At 36.5% G+C, this 17,277-nt stretch overlaps 1 protein-coding gene across 3 annotated transcripts in view; it reads left to right on the forward strand.

Moving 5' to 3' along the window:
• LOC117334978 (unconventional myosin-Ie-like) overlaps positions 1-11,299 on the forward strand; it is a 51,246-nt gene extending 39,947 nt beyond the window's left edge. For all 3 annotated transcript variants that reach the window (XM_033894854.1, XM_033894852.1, XM_033894855.1), the window contains 2 exons: positions 2,319-2,500; positions 4,884-11,299. In XM_033894854.1, the coding sequence (XP_033750745.1) occupies positions 2,319-2,500; positions 4,884-4,960 (259 nt within the window). In that variant the 3' untranslated portion in view covers positions 4,961-11,299. The remainder of the gene's footprint in view (positions 1-2,318; positions 2,501-4,883) is intronic.
• Positions 11,300-17,277: the final 5,978 nt, after the last annotated feature.

Consider the following 17,277-nt stretch of genomic DNA (forward strand, 5'->3'; position numbering starts at 1 on the left):
TAAAGCTAATCGTGATGTCTGTGAAGAGAATACATCAGCAATCACTACAGTTTATATGATGCCAGCCCTGATCCCATACAAGGTGTGCAGTTCTGTATGAATACAATCTGAATGTTTAACAATATTGATTCGGATAAATTGATATTTGCCATGTTTCACTGTTGATCTGCTCACTTGGTACAAATGACCAAGGTGAGCTTAAGCCATACTGTAGCTTCCGTCGTCCATCCTTTGTACTGTGTCTGTCATATGTCGTCCATAAGTAAGTCAATCTATAAATTTCTTCAAATGACTTCTTAATTCAAGGTCCCAATATCTGAGATATGAGTTAACAGTCACTGTCTGTCTGTCCATCATCTGTCTGTTCATACACAAATTTAGTTTTAAGCTGTTAACTTAAGTATTTATTGACTGATTTACATGAAATTTGATCAAGATATTGAATTCACAAAAATTAATTTTGAGGTCAAAAATCAAAGGCCAAAGGTCAATACCGTTTTTTTTTTTTCACTAATGAATATTTTGTTCGTCAGAATTAAACAAGGAGTCAACTGACCAAATATTAAGGTAATTGGCTCAAAGGTCAAGGTCATATGGGTCTAATAAGATTTTTTAATCACTGAAAAATCCTGGTGAGCGATACAGGCCTCTTGTTATCATTGAGCATCGTGATGAGATCTGCTTATTTAATGGTGGTCAGATCATTCAGCATCCAAAAGAAATGTTTAGTTAAGGATTTCATCTCTCTATCTGTTTCCTACCATGTGACTTGTCTTTTTCCTACCATGTGACTTATAATTCGGCATGCATGTACACCTAAAGATTGCAAAGAATGCTTTTGTGACACTATGCGGTATGGGAAACAGGTTATCTCCCCTTAGCAAAAAATGGTCAACAATCCTCCATTGATATAGTGTTAAGGTTTGCATGATGAAAACTGAATGAAAATGAGTTCTACTATACAATTTGTGAGCATAAATGTAGTAAAAAGGGAGATAACCTGTTCGTGTTCCTGTGAGATGCGAGACTGTTGTCAGTATGGAGGGTTGGTATATTTTCTCATCATTGCTGTAGTGATCGAGCTGGTTATGTTAATGTAAAGCTGGTAATGATTGGGTGGTAGGTATTTTAGTACAATAGTTTCCAAATCATTAGGAGCATAACATCAAATGTATACAGTATTCGACCTAATAAACACACCTGCCCTAATAAGCAAATCCCCACCTTTTTCAGGAAAAAAGGATGGATGTGCTAATTGGAACATGAATACTTCTTATCGCATTTATCTGCCAATATAATCTTCAGTCTTTTAACCAAAATTTCTGGATTGTTTTCACTTACATATTAAGGTATTTGTAAATGAGAAAAAAAGGATTGCTATTTTTTCTCCCAGATTTCACATGAAACTTCTCTGTATATGATTTTATAAAGCACACCCTTTTTATGATTTTGTAAGTGCACAGTGCACTTGTTAGATCGAATACGGTATTTCTATGCACTATCATATAATAATTACATAATATTTTCTATAGTGTTGCTGAATACAATTTTGTTGTTTGGTTTCATATGATTTTTGTCTGTAAATTCAGACTTTACAACAAAGAAATCAGTCTTCTTAGGCCATAGAAATATTGATGTTTTAAAGTCTAGTTGTTTGTAACGTTGGTTTGAGTATTAATTCAGTCACAATGGCAGATCCAGATTTTCAGAGTCCAAATTTAGAATCAGATGAATTTCAAATGTATAAAGACAAAATCACAGACTTTCTGGAGCTGTCAGTGTGTCATGAATACTTTGTTGTAGATCTACTAACATGATGTGTTGTGATTCTGTAGTTGATATGTACTTTAATTTGTTGTAGACATACTAATATTATGTGTTGTTATTCTGTAGTTGACCAGTAGATTTAACCCAGAGTAGTTTACAGCATGACATTGCCTGATACTGGCAATAATCTGTTGTTGTTGTTTTAAAAGTGATATTTAAATGTTTACTTCATACAGTATTTATCAGTAAAAAGCCCAGCAAGGAGGATAAATATGTTCTTAATTGCATTTCTGTAGTTTCATTTGTTCCTAGAAATTTGAATACCAAAAACGGCATGTAATATATAATTGGTGGAACAAATTCAAAGTTAATGGTCAGCTTGTTACTAGGATAAAATTGAAGAGTAAGTTTCAGCTGGTTCCTGGAATGAAGTGAAGGGTCAAATGTTCTTAGAATGAAGTGAAGGGCCAATCCGTTCTTAGAAGCCTGTATAACAGTAAGATTAGACAATATTGTTGATTCATAAGCTTTGATTCTTTCTGTGTTTCCAGTGTACAGAGGAACAGAAGTAGTACCAAAAAGCCTAGTCCTGCTGGGGGGCGTCCAAAACCCCCAGCTGCCCCCAAACCCAAACCTGCCTTCCCTCAGTGTCGCTGTCTATATGCCTACGACGCCCAGGATGTTGATGAGCTGAGCTTCAATGAGGGTGACGTCATAGAGATCGTAAAAGAAGGTACACCATTGTATAGAGGTCTTGGCTTTACCTACTCATGTATAAGTTCTATCAGGAAAGGTCAGACAGAAGCCTGGATAATTCCCATCTCTGTCTATTCTGTCTTTAAGTAATCTAGAGTTATCTGCTCTTGTTGGCAGGTATTGATTGATCATTTGTAGGTGTTATATTATAAATTAGTGAGAAAACGACGTAATTTTTCAGGCAAACTAATGATGTAACTATCGCCTCCTGCTCACTAGAGTAGATAATAATAGTCTTATTTCCACTGATTTCTTTTTAGGTCATCTGACCCGAAGGGTCAGGATGACCTATAGTCATCATGCTTCGTCCGTCGTCGTGCGCCGTGCGCCGTGCGCCGTGCGTAAACTTTTCACATTTCAATCTTCTTCTCAAGTTCCACCAGTGGGATTAAGCTGAAACTTGCCTGAAATGATCCTGAGATGGTCCTGACCAAGTGTTGTTATTTTTCGGGTCAGTCTGAAATCCAAGATGGCCGCCATAGCCACCATTTTGAAAACACATTTTAAACTTCTTCTCAAGTTCCACCAGTGCTGCTGGGCTGAAACTTGCCAGAAATGATCCTGAGATGATCCTGACCAAGTGTTGTTATTTTTCGGGTCGGTCCGAAATCCAAGATGGCCGCCATAACCGCCATCTTGAAAAAGACATTTTAAACTTCTTCTCAAGTTCCACCAGTGCTGTTGGGCTGAAACTTGCCAGAAATGATCCTGAGATGATCCTGACCAAGTGTTGTTATTTTTCGGGTCGTTCCGAATTCCAAGATGGCCGCCATAACCGCCATCTTGAAAAACACATTTTAAACTTCTTGTCAAGTTCCACCAGTGCTATTGAGCTGAAACTTGCCTGAAATGATCCTGATATAATTGCGACCAAGTGTTGTTATTTTTCGGGTCGGTCCGAAATCCAAGATGGCCGCCATAGCCGCCATCTTGAAAAACACATTTTAAACTTCTTCTCAAGTTCCACCAGTGCTGTTGGGCTGAAACTTGCCTGAAATGATCCTGATATGATTGCGACCAAGTGTTGTTATTTTTCGGGTCGTTCCGAAATCCAAGATGGCCGCCATAGCCGCCATCGTGAAAAACACATTTTAAACTTCTTCTCAAGTTCCACCAGTGCTGTTGGGCTGAAACTTGCCTGAATTGTTCCTGAGATGATCCCGACCAAGTGTTGTTATTTTTTAGATTGGTCTGAAATCCAAGATGGCCGCCATATCCGCAATCTTAAAAAACACATTTTAAACTTATTCTCCAGTTCCACTGGTGTCATTGAGTTGCAACTAAGTGTTGTTGTTTTTTTCGGCCTCGTAAAAACTTTGACATGGCAGCAATGACGGCCATTTTGTAACATGATTGCGCAATCATGGTTTTCATGAACAACACCTATTTCAAACATCTTCTCAAATTCCACCGGTGGGATTCAGCTCTTACTTACCAGAAATTATCCTTAGATGGTCCAGACCAAGTGTTATTATTTATTGGGTCGGTCAGAAATCCAAGATGGCCACCATGGCCAACAGTGCCACTATATACTTGCTACAGAGAATGCATACTACAATAATATAAGGGTTTTAATTTAGAGTCAGATGACCGTTAAGGCCCCTGGGCCTCTTGTTTAAATTTTCCAACAATTGCAAAACAATTGCAGTTATACATAGATTTAACCCCTTTATGGTTTTGAAGTTGTGTAGCACCAACATTCTGTGACATATATAGCTTCTACTATATAATAGTCAGGCATTATAATACTATAACACACCTCTTTTTCACCCAAATGACGAGGGTTCAATTTCCTGATCAGATATGAAAAGTTAGGAAGGTACCATACATGTTTCTCGAGCTACTTCTGGGTAGTTTCCTTTCACATAAAAGTCTGTAAACTACAATCTCCCCCAAGAGGGATGATTAAGTTTTGTAACTGTTCTAAAATAAATGATTTTTATAATTCTGAAAAATTAAATCATTATTATAATTGAATTAATACTGTGCATACTATCAGTAGATGGTAGTAACTAGTGACAATGATAGAGTTGGCTGGCACAGTGGCATCTCATGATCACTTACCTTTCACCAGGGTGGCCTGGGTTTGATTTGATGATCGAACATGAACGGTATGAAAAAACATAGCCGACCACTTGCATGTGGGCTTTCTCCAGGTACTCTGGTTTCCTTCCCTAAAAGGACCCCTCATGTGCTTCGGGGCCAACAAGAGTGGTTAATATGAATTGGTATAATTTGTTTTGCAACTGTTGTAAAATAAATAAAGTTTGCATTACAATAATGATAAATACATGTATAATTAAACATATTCTTGTAAATGAATAATCTTCACCTTAAATTCAAACTTCATAAATTTTCAGAGGCGACTGGCTGGTGGACAGGAAAGCTACGAGCAAAACAGGGTCTGTTTCCAGCAAACTATGTGGAAAAGCTGTGATAGGCAGAGCTGTGATCTCCTGGACATTCCTATAGAAAACTATGCAACTTTTCTACAAAGTGCTGGCCACACATAGGGTTGGTCAGTGTGGGGACAGTGGACCTGTGTTATACTCGTACCGAAGTGAGAAGATAGGCTGGCAGACAAAGGGGGAGGGTGACAGTGCCATACTGCAATGTGGATGTGGACCAAGAGACTGCTTTGATGTGGATGGACAGATTGCAATGTTAGGGATGTGCTCCAACAGACAGCAACAATGTGAAGATGGGCTGACACACAATATTGGGTAGAAGCCCCAACTTATAGGGTATAGTCGTAATGACCGACAGTACTATAACAAATGTTAGTCTTAAGACTGGGAGTTTATGGGGTAATAGGTAGCATCGTTCTGTAGTCTGTGTGTGTCATCACGCAGGATTTGAATTCGTCTGTATGACATACTTCTTTGGTCATACAGTTAATGCCGCTGATAAAAACTGATAAGTGAAGATCAGAAATTTGAAGGTTCATGAAGAAATATTGATATTGTATACAGGTTTATATGCGATAAATCCTTCTTATAGCGCCAGTACTTCTTCAGAAAAGAATTGTTAAGAAGGAAAGTAAGATCAATGCTGCATATGACAATATATTGAGGGTTCAATGGATTGCTATAGTTTTCTACACGGCCTGCATATTGGATTTTATAAAGTATAGCTCTGATATCATTAGGCTTTGATACAGATAATTAAATCAAAGCTCATATAGGGAAACTTAGAGTTAGATCCGTCAATGAACGCATGACCATGTAAAATCATACTACTATAAAAACACAAGTAGGTACTGTTATATACTTGTTAAGATGTGAGAGTGTTTGTGATATAAGTGTTTGTTGATGTTTGTCCATATTACAACACCTTCAGGTGATGATTGTTAATTTAACACAGTGACCTTTGACATTAGTTATTCCTCAATATAATGTAGGGGGCCTTATGTACTAGGGTTATATAGAAGTACCTTATCTGTCTGTAATCTTTGAGGACAACGTCATCGTCAGGACTCAAATTATTATCACACGACACTTAATGTTAGGGCAGCACTATATTGTATTATCACATGACACTTAATGTTAGGGCAGCACTCTATTGTAAATATACAGTCAAACCTGCTCTAACGGCTGCCTGTATATAACGACCACCTGTATATAACGACCACCTGTCTATAACGACCGATTTTAAGAATCCCCGTGAGATTATACTATATAAAATATTACTGTATGGCAAGTATTCAAGAAAATATTCTCATGCTCAAACATGAATACTGTACTCAAGGTAATTTTCTGAAAACTCGCCTAAATCATGAAATAGCAGTTTTAAAAAAAGAAAAACTGAAGCTTCAAAAATAATTTTTCACTTGACGTCTTTCCGAAAAGCTAAAATACTTTCAAATAATTGAAAAAAATTGAATTTGTGTTTCCTATTTATTACCTAGAGTCTGAACATAATTTGTGACTTTGATCATGAGGACGGTTTCATGAATACGGCCCAAAAGTCACATAATGTTGGATTTACATGCCTACATTAACTGTTTAAGCTCAGATTGAAAATTGTCACTGCTATCAAACACTGATAAGACCGTGTTTGAATCAGTGTTTTTGAGAAGTTTGAATACAGAAATGGGAAAGTTACTACATAAAAAAGTCCCTTTGCAAATTAATCATGATTTATCCAATACATATTTCTGAGGAGTTTGATCATCTATGCAAAAAATGATATAATGTTCAGAAAAAATCCAATATTTTTCTTTAAAATATTTTTATATTTCTATCATCAGAGGAAATATACATTATGAAAATTTTCTATATGTGGAACTTTGATATGCATGATTAAATACATGGTAGTTTTGAGGATGTTTATTGAGAAGCTCCGAATGACATGTTATAGAAATTTACACCAAGTTCTGGCCGTCCTGTTTTTGTATCCACAGTGGTTTTCACACAACACACACGTAATGTGCCTTCATCACGGTGATATAGAAATACGTATTATTGATTATCGTAACCACACCACGCCACATTGTACTAGAGAGTGGTGTTCGGTGGTAAGTCATTCAACAATATACTTGTAGATATTTCAGTAGATTTATCTGTTATTTGTAGGACTGATTATGGCTGTTTAATTATTACATACCATATAATAGGAAATGTTCATTGTGTATAAACTCTCATTGTTTTTTTTATAGTTGCTATGGAAACAAAAATATAAATACAAATGTATGTACAAATATTATTGTTGGATTGGCTAACCACAACAGTTTGTGTCCACGAAAGCTCCAAACCATGAGTGAAAAATACACATGAACATTTCATGTTGTACTACAGTACATTTCAGACTAACTTTCATTCCAGAATGAAAAAGAAGCAATTTTAATGTAAATCGTCTGTGGCAAAGGGAAAAATATACCTGTACATATACAAAGAAGTATATATTAAACTGTAAAAATACTTACATATTACAGCATAGATGTTTTAGATCTAAAACAGTAGATTTAAAATTTAACATATTACGGTTTTGAGTAGTGCTATACTAAAGCTGATTAAAGCATGCATTATAGAGTCATCAGTGATTTATATTTACCAATATTATTAACCTCTATCAATAAAAAAAAGCTCCTAAAACCTCTGTTAACCACATCAACCACATCCATATATAGACTGTTTATCTTTAGTTTTCAGTAATTAATTAAAAGGTCATAACAAATGTATTAAATTAAACTAATAAATACCTAGTTTACAATTACAGAAGTTGTATTATCTTAAAATATATACATCATCTGACAAGCTGTCTGATTTAAACAACCAATAATTGGTGCCATAGATTTGTTTATTTGCATATTACATAGTTTATCAATGTATACCTTTATTCATTTAGTATAAGTTGGTTTTTTGGGTTTTTTTTTATGAAGGCTACAAACACTCAGTCCGATAAAATTTGTCTCTTAAAATTACATTTATTTTTGGAAAGTATTTGCAAACATTGGTAAGTTACTGAAGGTGGAGTTTGGCACAGGAATTCATTCTTTTATAGAATTGTCTCATGAGAAAAATACAACGGGTGTATATAATAAGCATATATTTGTAATAACTTTTCCAAGGAGAATTATAATGCCTAGAAATCCTTTATTGTAAATACCGGTTTAGTATTTTAAATCTCCACTTTGTAAAGAAGAAAATGTATTTAGATATATAGCCAGGATATAGATGGTGATGACAGGATTTTGTGCTCAGATGTTAAATTGTTATCGTATATATTGTAGGTAGAGTGATTTGTAATTTGATATTCAGTGACTAATGTAGGAATTCTTTAAAGTATAACATCCTGAATTTATTCGTTTAAAGAAATAAAAACATTCCTTATACATATGTTAATACTATTATCTATGTATTAGTTATATGAAGATAATTTAAGGAGATGTGTACATTTTAGTTTAGGTATAAGGTGTATATACAGATCAAGAGCTCGAGAATGTTATTCATCGTAATACAGTACATATTAGATAAAATAGTCAAGATAAAAATAACACTGCATGTAGAACTATGGGAATTAGTCTGTTGTAAAGTATGGCCTTGAATCAAAGGGAGATTACTCTTGTCTTAAATCTCAGATTTGTATCATAGCATGCCATGGCCTTGGATCAAAGGGAAAACATTTTCTCAATTCTTATTCTTTCACAATTCCATCGCAGACTTGTATCATAAAATTAACTTGGGTCAACAAGAGTCTATTCTTGTCTCAATTCCCACGCAGACTTTACCTTGGATCAAAGGGAGACCATTCTTGTCTCGGTCCTCATGCAGACATGTAATGTTTGAAAGCTTGGTTTTAGATAAAGGGAGACAATTCTTGTCTCAATTCTCATGCAAACCTGTATCATAGAATTACCTTGGATCAAAGGGAGACTATTCTTGTCTCGATTCTCATGCAAGCTTGTATCAAAGAATTACCTTGGATCAAAGGGAGACCATTCTTGTCTTGATTCTCATGCAAGCTTGTATCATAGAATTACCTTGGATCAAAGGGAGACTATTCTTGTCTCGATTCTCATGCAAGCTTGTATCATAGAATTACCTTGGATCAAAGGGAGAAGATATTCTTGTATCGTTTCTAAAACTTGTGTTGGAGAAGCATTCTTTGCTTATGATTGAGGAAATATCCATGGCATGTTTTCCTGAACTTACCAGTAATACTACCAATAAATATGAATACCTTTTTGAATTTGATAAAAAATAGTGCTGTCAGAAGATTTTTTCACCATCGATCGTCTAGTCTTGTTACTTTATCTCATTAAATAAATCTCATTTTTTAGATAATTCAAATTATAATTACACCGTCTTTTGTCTAAAAATTGGCTAAAGCTATAAATAATAGTGTTTTTGAAATTGATGACACTTTGATGTTATCCTTGTAGGTAATTTAACAGCATGTTACTGTGTGAAATCTTTAAAATTATTGACAATCTATTTGATAATTTGCTTATCATTCAAAAATAACACAAAATGAAGTACATTATTTTATGACTAGAAGAATGAAGATGTTATCAAGGAGTGTTAACAGGTTGTTCACCCTTAAACATACATGTATGTATGTACATGCTAAAACTAGTGCTGAGTGTGATGTTTTTAAGTCTATAATTACTGCTATATCTAGTACACAGTTTTACTTATATACCGTGATATTTTATTATATATTTTTTTTCTTTTTTTTGAAATTTCAAAGTTAGTTTCTCACTACTAAAATATTGACTCCTATTTTAATGAGGTTATATGAACAATTTCAAAATCATTTTTCTCCAATATTTATGTATAAGAAAGCTACTTTCATTGATAGTTGAGAAAATTAAATGATGCATATGTTCATATTATTATTCACATGGCGTTGCCTAAGATTTAATATTACAAATTGGTGAATCAGCGATCTGATAGTAAACATGTAACTAAGGGTCACTTCAATCCTTTATACATGATTATTTTTATTATTAGCTTTTTGTTGTTCTTTTATTTCTGTTATAGTTTTGTATAATATATTTACATCATGAATCTTCTGTGACGTTTTATCACTGCTGAGTTTCCTCCCTTTGTGGGAATTCTTTGGTGGATAATAAAAGTAAAATTTTAATGGCGCTGTATTACCAAAACAGTACATGATAGCTGCATGGTTAGTCAATTTTAGGAATATTTTTTTTTTATTTATTGAAGATAATTGGAAAAAAATGAAGCAATAATACGAAGTATCCAATCAATTTCGTTGTTATTTTTGTTTGTTGGTCAAGATAAACATGTTTTCCTCAGTCCTGGGGAAAATGGAATATTACTGTATCAGATATATTTTGTATAAACAAGGCTTACAATTATGTTCAATCTCTAACTTAGGTAAGCAAATGAGTTACCGTTAATTACAAAAATATGTCCTTTTAAAAAATGAATAAATGAACTGACGTAAATGAAAACAACACCAGTGAAATATAAACAATATCAAAATTTTACAGTAAGAGTGTAAATGGGATAAAATGTACTTTAGTAATAAAGTTTGTAGAAGGTAAGTGAGTCCTCCTATATATGTCTTGTTTATATATATAGATAGATATCAGGTATTAGTTATAGCTAGGTTATATGTAAGTATTCATTTTATTATTTGTATGGTAGGTACTGCATATACCCAGGTACAAAATATGAATACAATGGGTCGTTGTATTTCTGGTATGATATACAATGTACAATGTATACTTTTTATAATCGATACAATGTATACTTTTTATAATAGATTAAAATGTACAATGTATACTTTACATAATTGGTACAATGTACAATGCCTACTTTGTATTATAGATACAATGTACAATGCCTACTTTGTATTATAGATACAATGTACAATGCCTACTTTGTATTATAGATACAATGTACAATTTATGCTTTTTATAATAGATACAATGTACATTACAGAAATGTACTATTATATGGTGTGAAGATGTAAATGATGTAACTTTCAAATTTTGTACAGTCTCAATATCTACAAATATTCATCGAAATAAAATTTACAGTGTACATATACACGTTTTACTTTAAATAGTAGTTTCAGCTTGTGTACATATCTATCATTCATATAAAATGAAATATCTTGTATAACAATTTTGTTAACTCTAGTGACATATGCTATATATTCCTCCTTTGTCTTTCAAGTACAATACACCATGTATATCAGCTCTGTTGCAATCATGACCTAATTATTAGAGTGATAAGAGATATTTTTTATAGAAGTCTGTCAATAATTATACTTGTTATCAATAAAATTGATTGACTCTTTGCATGTGTGTTATGTTGTGTACATTATTAGTCCCCTTCTGGTGAAACCTAGGGGACAATAGGTTTCCTCTCTGTCCATCTAAGGGGCTGCGGTGGCCGAGTGGTTAAGGTGTCCCGACACTTTATCACTAGCCCTCCACCTCTGGGTTGCGAGTTTGAAACCTACTTGGGGAAGTTGCCAGGTACTGACCGTAGGCCGGTGTTTTTTCTCCGGGTACTCTGGCTTTCCTCCACCTCCAAAACCTGACACGTCCTTAAATTACCCTGGCTATTAATAGGACGTTAAACAAAAACAAACCGAACCAATCTCTGTCCGTCTTGTAAACTTGTACATACGATCGTAATGCCGAAGTTTGTCAGCGCTCTAGTGGATTCATTCCATAATTGATTTTGATCAAACTTCACAAATTGATCAAGGACCATTATATCTCGGACAAGTTTGAGTTTCAGGGTTTTCGGTCAAAGTAAAGGTCACTTTTACTATATTTAGATGGGGCCAGTAGGGGACCTGTATTGCTTTAGCAATACCCAGGCAATAGCCAGTATACTTATTTATAGTGTAAGACAATTGAGGGAATACATGTATTTGAAAAAATGTGACAAATTAACTGTTTAGTTCACTTCTTTGTGATGAATTGGGTACATTGTCAGTGTCGCCTATGTACATCTGTAATAGGATGGAGTAATGAAAAATACTTGCCAGGCCTCGAACTAGCAACTTCTCGCTCTTGGAGTCACCATCCTACAACTAGGCTGAGTTAGAAGAGAGATCTATACTCTATACTTCCAGGCTCTTTGGCTCCCCTGCCCACACTGGACCTCGAACTAGTGACCTCTTGCCCTCTTGCTCTCAAGACAAACATCCTGTCCACACTGGACCTTGAACTAGTGACCTCTTGCTCTCAAGACAAACATCCTGCCCACACTGAACCTTGAACTAGTGACCTCTTGCTCTCTAGACAAAAATCCTGCCCACACTGAACCTTGAACTAGTGACCTCTTGCTCTCAAGACAAACATCCTGCCCACACTGAACCTTGAACTAGTGACCTCTTGCTCTCTAGACAAAAATCCTGCCCACACTGAACCTTGAACTAGTGACCTCTTGCGTTCTTGCTCTCAAGACAAACATCCTGCCCACACTGAACCTCGAACTAGTGACCTCTTGCCCTCTTGCTCTCAAGACAAAAATCCTGCCCTCACTGAACCTTGAACTAGTGACCTCTTGCGTTCTTGCTCTCAAGACAAAAATCCTGCCCACACTGAACCTTGAACTGGTGACCTCTTGCTCTCAAGGCAAACATCCTGCCCACACTGAACCTTGAACTAGTGACCTCTTGCTCTCAAGACAAAAATCCTGCCCACACTGAACCTTGAACTGGTGACCTCTTGCTCTCAAGGCAAACATCCTGCCCACACTGAACCTTGAACTGGTGACCTCTTGCTCTCAAGGCAAACATCCTGCCCACACTAGTTCTAACATGTTATATATATAAGTGTACATTTAAATCTTTTAATTTTGATCATCTGATAGTTAATAAATATCAGTTGATTTACTGTGTGATTTGGAGTGATGTCATCCTCTATATCTTCAGGACTTAACATTCAATCGTTTTTAATTTTTTGAGATCTCTTTAAATATCATGAATGGAATTCTTGTCACAAGACCAAAACCAGTGGCGAGAAAGCAAAATAAATGTTGATGTAAATGCCATCCTGTGAAGTATTCATTTTTACTAAGGTTAATCCCCTCGCTCTGGTGGTCTTTAAAACATAACTGTAAGATTTGGTCGTGTCTCAATATTAAAAAATGTTTACACCTTCCTCTTATCAGCAGGAAACATCAAACCAAAGAAATGTGAAGTTTATATCAGCTTTTCATATTTGTCTTTGAACTTCCCATGAAATCAGCAATGAATATCTTAAAAGTGTGAAGCTATTGCCCAGATGTGTGTGGACTCCGCTGTTACAGATCCTTGTTACATACAGGATTTGTATATATATCTGTATGACAATCTGTACACAGCTACATCTTTAGGTGAGCTCTACAACTATTCCTGTTAAAAAAAAATATCAAATCAATTTTGAATTATAATGTTTTAATGAAATTGTTCAAAATAATAAAGTGAGATTAAGACATCAAGTGTTTAAAAAAATGTATGCATGTGATGTACAAAGCTAGCTCTAGACTAATTAGCAGATATGCATTAACTACTAGCTAATTAGCAAAATGAAACCACAAAGAATGTATTGGATTACATTCTGCATCAGAACTGCATGAATTAGAATCTTTAACATAACACAGAACATCTCTAGTTATTAAGACTGCATTACAATGACATTTTGAAAAAAAAACAACAATTAGTCAATGAAATGAATGTTTTATCTAATAATGTCCTTGTTATCTGAAATGATGTAAAGGGAAGTAACTCATTAATATAGATTATTGAATTGGTCAAACACATGCATCACACTGCTGTGGTTCAAATCAACACTGATTCTGTATTTTGATTTAACCAATATATGGAACATCAAAACCAGTGTTCTAATAAAAACCTTACAAAGTTGTACCAGATCGCGACTGCTAGTTAAATTAGTCTTATGACAATGTACAAGATCAGAACTGTTAGTTCACTCACCTTGGGACAATGTACCAGACTAGAACTGTTAGTTCATTACCTCGGGACAATGTACTAGACTAGAACTGTTAGTTCAGTCACCTCAGGACAATGTACCAGACTAGATCTGTTAGTTATTCACCTTAGGACAATGCACTGGACCAGAACTGTTAGTTCACTCACCTCAGGACAATGTACCAGACTAGATCTGTTAGTTCACTCACCTCAGGACACTGTACCAGACTAGAACTGTTAGTTCACTTCACCTTGGGACAATGTACCAGACTAGAACTGTTAGTTCACTCACCTCAGGACAATGTACCAGACCAAACTGTTAGTTCACTCACCTCAGGACAATGTACCAGACTAGAACTGTTAGTTCACTCACCTCAGGACAATGTACCAGACCGGAACTGTTAGTTCACTCACCTTGGGACAATGTACCAGAAGAGAACTGTTAGTTCACTCACCTCAGGACAATGTACCAGACTAGAACTGTTAGTTCACTCACCTCAGGACAATGTACCAGACCGGAACTGTTAGTTCACTCACCTTAGGACAATCTACCAGACTAGATCTGTTAGTTCACTCACCTCAGGACAATGTACCAGACTAGATCTGTTAGTTCACTCACCTCAGGACAATGTACCAGACTAGAACTGTTAGTTCACTCACCTCAGGACAATGTACCAGACCAAACTGTTAGTTCACTCACCTTAGGACAATGTACCAGACTAGAACTGTTAGTTCACTCACCTCAGGACAATGTACTAGACTAGAACTGTTAGTTCACTCACCTCAGGACAATGTACCAGACTAGAACTGTTAGTTCACTCACCTTAGGACAATGTACCAGACTAGATCTGTTAGTTCACTCACCTCAGGACAATGTACCAGACTAGAACTGTTAGTTCACTCACCTCAGGACAATGTACCAGACCGGAACTGTTAGTTCACTCACCTTGGGACAATGTACCAGACTATAACTGTTAGTTCACTCACCTCAGGACAATGTACCAGAAGAGAACTGTTAGTTCACTCACCTCAGGACAATGTACTAGACTAGAACTGTTAGTTCACTCACCTTGGGACAATGTACCAGACTAGAACTGTTAGTTCACTCACCTCAGGACAATGTACCAGACCAAACTGTTAGTTCACTCACCTCAGGACAATGTACCAGACTAGAACTGTTAGTTCACTCACCTCAGGACAATGTACCAGACTAGAACTGTTAGTTCACTCACCTTAGGACAATGTACCAGACTAGATCTGTTAGTTCACTCACCTTGGGACAATGTACCAGACTAGATCTGTTAGTTCACTCACCTCAGGACAATGTACCAGACTAGATCTGTTAATTGACTCACCTCAGGAAAATGTACCAGACCGGAACTGTTAGTTCACTCACCTTGGGACAATGTACCAGACTATAACTGTTAGTTCACTCACCTTATGACAATGTACCAGAAGAGAACTGTTAGTTCACTCACCTCAGGACAATGTACTAGACTAGAACTGTTAGTTCACTCACCTTGGGACAATGTACCAGACTAGATCTGTTAGTTCACTCACCTCAGGACAATGTACCAGACCGGAACTGTTAGTTCACTCACCTTGGGACAATGTACCAGACCAAACTGTTAGTTCACTCACCTTGGGACAATGTACCAGACTAGAACTGTTAGTTCACTCACCTCAGGACAATGTACCAGACCAAACTGTTAGTTCACTCACCTCAGGACAATGTACCAGACTAGATCTGTTAGTTCACTCACCTCAGGACAATGTACCAGACCGGAACTGTTAGTTCACTCACCTTAGGACAATGTACCAGACCAAACTGTTAGTTCACTCACCTTGGGACAATGTACCAGACTAGAACTGTTAGTTCACTCACCTCAGGACAATGTACCAGAAGAGAACTGTTAGTTCACTCACCTCAGGACACTGTACCAGACCGGAACTGTTAGTTCACTCACCTCGGGACAATGTACCAGACTATAACTGTTAGTTCACTCACCTTATGACAATGTACCAGAAGAGAACTGTTAGTTCACTCACCTCAGGACAATGTACTAGACTAGAACTGTTAGTTCACTCACCTTGGGACAATGTACCAGACTAGAACTGTTAGTTCACTCACCTTGAGACAATGTACCAGACTAGAACTGTTAGTTCAATCACCTCAGGACAATGTACCAGACTAGATCTGTTAGTTCACTCACCTTGGGACAATGTACCAGACTAGATCTGTTAGTTCACTCACCTCAGAACAATGTACCAGACTAGATCTGTTAATTGACTCACCTCAGGAAAATGTACCAGACCGGAACTGTTAGTTCACTCACCTTGGGACAATGTACCAGACTATAACTGTTAGTTCACTCACCTTATGACAATGTACCAGAAGAGAACTGTTAGTTCACTCACCTCAGGACAATGTACTAGACTAGAACTGTTAGTTCACTCACCTTGGGACAATGTACCAGACTAGATCTGTTAGTTCACTCACCTCAGGACAATGTACCAGACCAAACTGTTAGTTCACTCACCTCAGGACAATGTACCAGACCGGAACTGTTAGTTCACTCACCTTAGGACAATGTACCAGACCAAACTGTTAGTTCACTCACCTTGGGACAATGTACCAGACTAGAACTGTTAGTTCACTCACCTCAGGACAATGTACCAGACTAGAACTGTTAGTTCACTCACCTCAGGACACTGTACCAGACCGGAACTGTTAGTTCACTCACCTTGGGACAATGTACCAGACTATAACTGTTAGTTCACTCACCTTATGACAATGTACCAGAAGAGAACTGTTAGTTCACTCACCTCAGGACAATGTACTAGACTAGAACTGTTAGTTCACTCACCTTGGGACAATGTACCAGACTAGATCTGTTAGTTCACTCACCTCAGGACAATGTACCAGACCAAACTGTTAGTTCACTCACCTCGGGACAATGTACCAGACTAGATCTGTTAGTTCACTCACCTCAGGACAATGTACCAGACCGGAACTGTTAGTTCACTCACCTTAGGACAATGTACCAGACCAAACTGTTAGTTCACTCACCTTGGGACAATGTACCAGACTAGAACTGTTAGTTCACTCACCTCAGGACAATGTACCAGACTAGAACTGTTAGTTCACTCACCTCAGGACACTGTACCAGACCGGAACTGTTAGTTCACTCACCTTGGGACAATGTACCAGACTATAACTGTTAGTTCACTCACCTTATGACAATGTACCAGAAGAGAACTGTTAGTTCACTCACCTCAGGACAATGTACTAGACTAGAACTGTTAGTTCACTCACCTTGGGACAATGTACCAGACTAGAACTGTTAG

Source organism: Pecten maximus, chromosome 9, assembly GCF_902652985.1.
Source record: "Pecten maximus chromosome 9, xPecMax1.1, whole genome shotgun sequence".
NCBI classification, from domain to species: Eukaryota; Metazoa; Mollusca; class Bivalvia; order Pectinida; family Pectinidae; genus Pecten; species Pecten maximus.